General features: G+C 34.3%; 1 protein-coding gene across 1 annotated transcript; it reads right to left on the bottom strand.

Annotated features, from left to right (window-relative positions):
* Window positions 1-3,726: 3,726 nt before the first annotated feature.
* Window positions 3,727-5,989, bottom strand: LOC114416627. Its single transcript, XM_028381571.1, has 2 exons — window positions 5,765-5,989; window positions 3,727-4,367 (listed from the first exon to the last, which is right to left on the bottom strand). Exons 1-2 carry the CDS (start codon window positions 5,984-5,986, stop codon window positions 3,945-3,947), a joined length of 645 nt encoding a protein of 214 aa, XP_028237372.1. The 5' UTR covers window positions 5,987-5,989; the 3' UTR covers window positions 3,727-3,944.

The following is a 5,989-nucleotide window of genomic DNA, read 5'->3' as shown; positions in this document are numbered from 1 at the left end:
GCTGAACTCAAGGACACATGCAAGGTGCTGGAGGCAACCATCAAAGCCACCACAGAGAAGAAAATGGAGCTGGAACGGCTGATCGAAAGACTCTCAGAAAGTGGCATTGATGATGGTGAAGCAGCTGAGGAAGAAGAAGCAGCTGAGCAAGAAGAAGAAGCTGCTGAGGAAGAAGAAGATGCAGCAGAGGATACAGAATCAGATGATGATGATTCTGAAGCCACCCCATGACCATCAGACCTTTATTTTTGCTTTTCACTTTTACTGGCTATAGGGGCATGTCCCTTTGAACAATGGATTACTATTGGTCTGTAATATTTGCACCTTAAGTTCATGCATTCTACTTTTGTCAAATTCTGTCTAAAAAGGGGGAGTAATAGTATTATATGCATGATTTTGTGTATGCAGTAGTAGTATTATGCATGACTTATGATTTAGAGAAGTAGGATACGATGTATGCATGATTCATGATTTTGAGGGGGAGTTGTATGTACATGATTTTGAGGGGGAGACTGCTGCTGCTGATGATGACTGATGTAAGCTACTAGTAGCTGATAGAAGATGCTGCAGTAAGAGCATGGAGACAAGGGAAAGCTGATGTCACATGAGATGTCTTGACATCCTGGAAAAGCCTAGTAGCTGATAGAAGATGCTGCAGTAAGAGCATGGAGACAGGGGGAGCAGAAGCAGAAAGCTGATGTCATGTGAGATGTCTTGACATCCTGGAAACGACTTGCAACTTGTCTAAACTACAGATTCCGCTGTGCTTGATTACTCTGATAATGAAAGTTGCTGATCCCACTTGCATAACTGCTCGTACCTGCTCAGGAAGTGTCTAAGTATGTTTTAGACAAAATTTGCCAAAGGGGGAGATTGTTAGTGCCTAGCTTTACTAAGCTTTAAAAGATTGGCTAAGATTTTGTTAAAACATAAGCACTTAGACAATGAAGGAAAGCTGGAGTTGCTGCACATGATGTCCAACGTTATGTCAAAGAATAAGATCGGGCTGCACAATGCACAAGGCAAGATAAAGTGTCAAATGAAGAATTGAAGCTGCAGGATTCACGATGTCGGATACAATGTCCAGGACATCCTGCCTGAAAATACTGGAATGGCTAAAAGCATTGAAGCTGCAGGATCCACGATGTCGGATACAATGTCCAGGACATCCTGCCCAAAAATACTGGAGTTGCTAAAAGCATTGAAGTTGCAGGATCCACGATGTCGGATACGATGTCCAGGACATCTTGCCCGAAAATACTGGACACATAAATCTGTTATATCTTTAACAGATTATTGTGCAGTTAGCAAGAGATAATATGATCTATCTTTAGGAACGAATTAAAAGATAATTAAAGTTCGAATTACAAACTAGAAGAGTTCGTTCAGGGATTAATGATTAAAGATAAAAACTAAAAGATCAAACTGTATCTTTTAGATCTTTAAGTGCAGATTTTCAGGAAAATGATAGATCTCATCCAGCACAAGAAGTTGCAGCCCAGAAACGCACACTGCTATAAAAACATGAAGGCTGCACGAGTTTTGTACCAAGTCCGGGATTGAAAAGTTATTTTGTGAGTTTTGGGACTTGAGTGTTTTGTGAGCCACCTTGATGTTACTCTAACATCAAGTGTTGGACCTGAGTGTGTAGAGTTGATCTCTAGAGTGTGTAGAGTTGATCTCTATAGTGTGTGGAGTTGATCTCTATTGTTCAGAGAGCAATCTCTGGTGTGTATTTGATTTGATTGTAAACACGGGAGAGTGTTTGAGAGGGAGTGAGCGGGGTTTCTCATATCTAAGAGTGGCTCTTAGGTAGAGATTGCACGGGTAGTGGTTAGGTGAGAAGGTTGTAAACAGTGGCTGTTAGACCTTGAACTAACACTATTTTAGTGGATTTCCTCCCTGGCTTGGTAGCCCCCAGATGTAGGTGAGGTTGCACCGAACTGGGTTAACAATTCTCTTGTGTTATTTACTTGTTTAATCTGTTCATACTCCCAAATATAATCTGCATGTTCTGAAGCGTGATGTCGTGACATCCGGTACGACATCTGTCATCGGTATCAGAATTTCAGAACTATTAAAAATGATAAAAACTCATCCAATTTACGCTTAATTTATTTTATTACTATTTAAAATAATGATGATGATGATGATGATGATAATGATAATAATAATGCACAAAATGATTCATCATATTTGGTGTTTTGAAATTTGACTCTTAATAGTCTATTTGCCTTCATATGTTGAAATTTGAAATGCTCTAAGTTGCTATTATTGCGGCTTAAATATCTTTCTTAGTCATCGTTAAATGTTGTATTGACTTGATTGTTGACTCATCTAAAAAAATATAATATTTGCATTCTAGTAATTGCATCGAATGAATTGATCGTTTTTTTAATTCAACTTTTTGAGAAATTAAAAACACAATCATAACCTTTAAATGTTACACCTTATCTTGTTTATCACCTTGTGATGTGAATGCATTGTATTAGAATAGCAAGATGTTGCCAAAGATTGTTTCTACTCTACCTTAAACACAAGTGACATGATTTCGATGGAGAAAATATATTTTTTTAGAGATTAAACATGTGTAATTAGTGAGAATATGCACATAACATATTAGAAATTATATGAAATATAAATCAAAGGATTATGCTTAACATAATGTGCTCTCCATTAGTATATATGTACAAATTTGTTTGGTCTACCTTTTTGTTTAGATTTTAATTTGTTGTCTAAAATCTCATATTGATTGTCAAAATTGAATTGTTTGCATGGTATAGTTATTTTCTTTGGATTTTTGAGATATCATATTTCTTTTTTTTTTCATAACATGAGATATCATATTTCTAGATCTTGAATTATGGATATATGTTTGAATCAATCATTGTTATTTGTACGTTTCCTTAAAGGTTGAACTAGATAATTCAAGTATGATTGTGCATCTAGTCATCAAATGAGTATGTCGTACTTTTTTATTTTAAGATTTGTTAGGAGTAGAGTGAATTCTAGGGATGAGATTATTTAAGGAGAAGAGAAATGTAATATCCTAAAATTTTATTATAATAATTTTTATTTGTTTTAGTGTAAAAATTATTAGTATAAGAGTTTATTTGAATTAAAATAATTATGATAATATATATATATATATATATATATATATATATATATATATGTATGTATGTATGTATGTATGTATGAAATGCTTGTATTATGGTATATTAAATTTCATTGAAATAATTTAATTAAAAATATGACTATTTTTAATTACTTTATTTAAAAATAATTATTTTATCAATAAAAAATTTGGTAGTTGATATAAGATTGTTGAGATTATTTAATAATTATAAAAGAAAGTGTGACAACTCCATATACTAATTAAAAGATTATTACTATTGTAATGATAATTATTATTGTAGGATGTCCTAAGGGCTGGTTCAGATCATAGTTACTATGGTTTCGATTCTTATATGTGTAACTACGGTTTTGGATTATTTCTTTGCAAGATGAAAGTGTCCGGTGTTAGTTGTATTACCAAAGGCTAAGAGTTTAGGATGACCTAATTTCTCTCATGTAAAAAGTTTTTAGACCACAAGTATGTCCAATGGGATTCTGAGTGTTTAATAGAACCACAAATTCAGAACTTAAACTCGAGATTACTAGTAAGCTAAGGTCACTTAATCTATTCTTTCATGTGATTTTGGTACAAAGACCACACGCACCCTCTACAAGAAGTCATCCTACTCAAACTAGGTAAGACTATTTATATGTGAAAAAGTTTTCTCTCCAAATATTCAACATAATTGGATCATCCTCTACGAGAGACCATCCTACTCGAACTAGGTAAGATCATTACAATTGACAAAGTTCTCCCTTCAAATATTCAACATAACTGCATACTCATGTCTTCGGCTCTATTAAGAGACATTAAAAGGTCATCAAATTTATTTCAATTTCTGCAAGTTGGATACAAAATTTGAGGCAGCCAAGCCAGCAGAACCCCCAATTACACTGACCAAGGCAACCACAACCTGCAACCCCACAAATCCAAGGTTGTCCTCAGGAACGAAGTAAACAAATAAGGGTCCAAGGATCAGCAACCCCAAGCTGAGGGTCAAGAGTGTCCCTGGAGTTCCAGGATCAGTTGCAGCAGATAGCACACCCAACTCTTCTGCCTTTGAGAGGAGTCCAAGCCTCTCTATTGTTGAGAGGGAGAATCCAAACTTCTCTGCTGCAGATAGCAACCCTGCTTTCTCTGCTTTGCTCAGCAGCTTCAGCTGCTCCATCCTTGTCAAAAGCTTTATGGGAGGCGTGGCTGTCGCGGGGCTGCTCCTAGGTTGTTCCCCAAGTGGGAACACAGTTGAGTTCTGCATTGTGCACTTGGTTAAGTTATTGAGTGAGTTTGTTTAAACTTACAAGAAAAACAACTTTAAAATAAGTGTTTTTTTAGTAGCTGATAGAATTTGCTTATTTAAATAGGCAGAAAACTATATTTTTAACCAGAAACAGTTTAGACAAACACACTTAAAAAACAGAAAACTATTTAATTTAAACAGGCTCAGTATTGTAACAAAACACTAGTACTACTTAACCAGATGAAAAGAAAAACAGGTTTTCAGTTAGGACAAAACTTGCATACAGTTTCTTAGGTGTTTTTGATGTTGCTTTCCAATCAGAGTTGGACTTACACTTTGGTAATCTATGTTGGCCTTTAATACGAACCTTTATTTCGTGGTTTACTGAGGTGAAAGTCTAATTTTGTTTGGAAAATAGCACAAAAAAATAACTCTGAAACTACATCTATGTTTTGTCCATTTAGTTATGTGATGCACTCATGCCATGATGCCATTAAACGCTCGCTATTATCTTGGAAACTATCTTGAACAAACCCTATTTAAGAGCAAATAACCATTACAATGTCTTTTTTTTATGTAATTTTTGGTTCAAAACAGGCAAGAGCCTTTTTTTTTTAAGTGATCAAGTTCAAACATTACACACAGGTTTCAGTAAACCACATGAACAGAGAGAATCATTATGTAAAGCATGTTTAATACATATAGATACATATAGATACATATTATTATACTTACAAAATTTTAAGAACTAATTTTTTTAATGTAATTTTTGGTTCAGAACATTCAAAACAGTTATTTTTCTTTCTTTTTTATAGTGCTAAAGTTCAAACACTAGAGACAAGTTTCACTATTCATAATAAACCATTTGAACAAAAAGAATCATTATGTAAGCAAGTTTAATACATATATAGATATCTAGACACATATTACACTGACTTGGAATATTTTAAAAGCTAATAGTCATTATAATGTTTTTTATAATGTAAAATTTGGTTCAAATCAGGTAATTCACAACAGATCCTTTTCTTTCTTTTTCTAAGTGATCAAATTCAAACACTATAGACAGGTTTCAGTTACACTGCACAAACCAATTGAACAAACGGAATAATTGCGTAAAGCAAGTTTGATACATATATATTACAATGACCTGCAACAATTTAAGAGCTAACAACCATTACAGTTATTTTTGAACAACCAAAAGCATATATTAATAGATTGGATATGGAACAAGCAGTGGCCATTTCTCTAATTACATTGTTTCTTCTCTAATTTTTGGTTCAAAACAGGTACATTAAAAATACCCTTTTCATTCTATTAGTAAGACACAAAAGATAAGTGTCACTCTTCATAGTTCATAGCAAACCATTTGAACAAAAAAGAATGGGTGTATGTGTGTGTGTTGCACTGACCTTTCTAGAGCCTACAGTTCTAGAGACTGAGGGAAGAGGCTTGGGAGTGGCCATGGATTTGACAAGCATAGGTGATGAGAAAGAAGCAGAAGATTTTTGTGTTATGGCACGAGAAGAAGAGAAGATGAAGTTGTTGTTGCAAATGTATGCTGAGACCTCCATAACCATAAAATTTCTTTCTTTATCGTTATTGCTTGGTTGAGATGAACAAGAGCCTCTCATAAG

The sequence above is a fragment of the Glycine soja genome, chromosome 6 (assembly GCF_004193775.1).
Source record: "Glycine soja cultivar W05 chromosome 6, ASM419377v2, whole genome shotgun sequence".
NCBI classification, from domain to species: domain Eukaryota; kingdom Viridiplantae; phylum Streptophyta; class Magnoliopsida; order Fabales; family Fabaceae; genus Glycine; species Glycine soja.
Note: the sequence above shows the minus strand (reverse complement) of the source record. Positions and strands in the feature narration are given on the sequence as shown.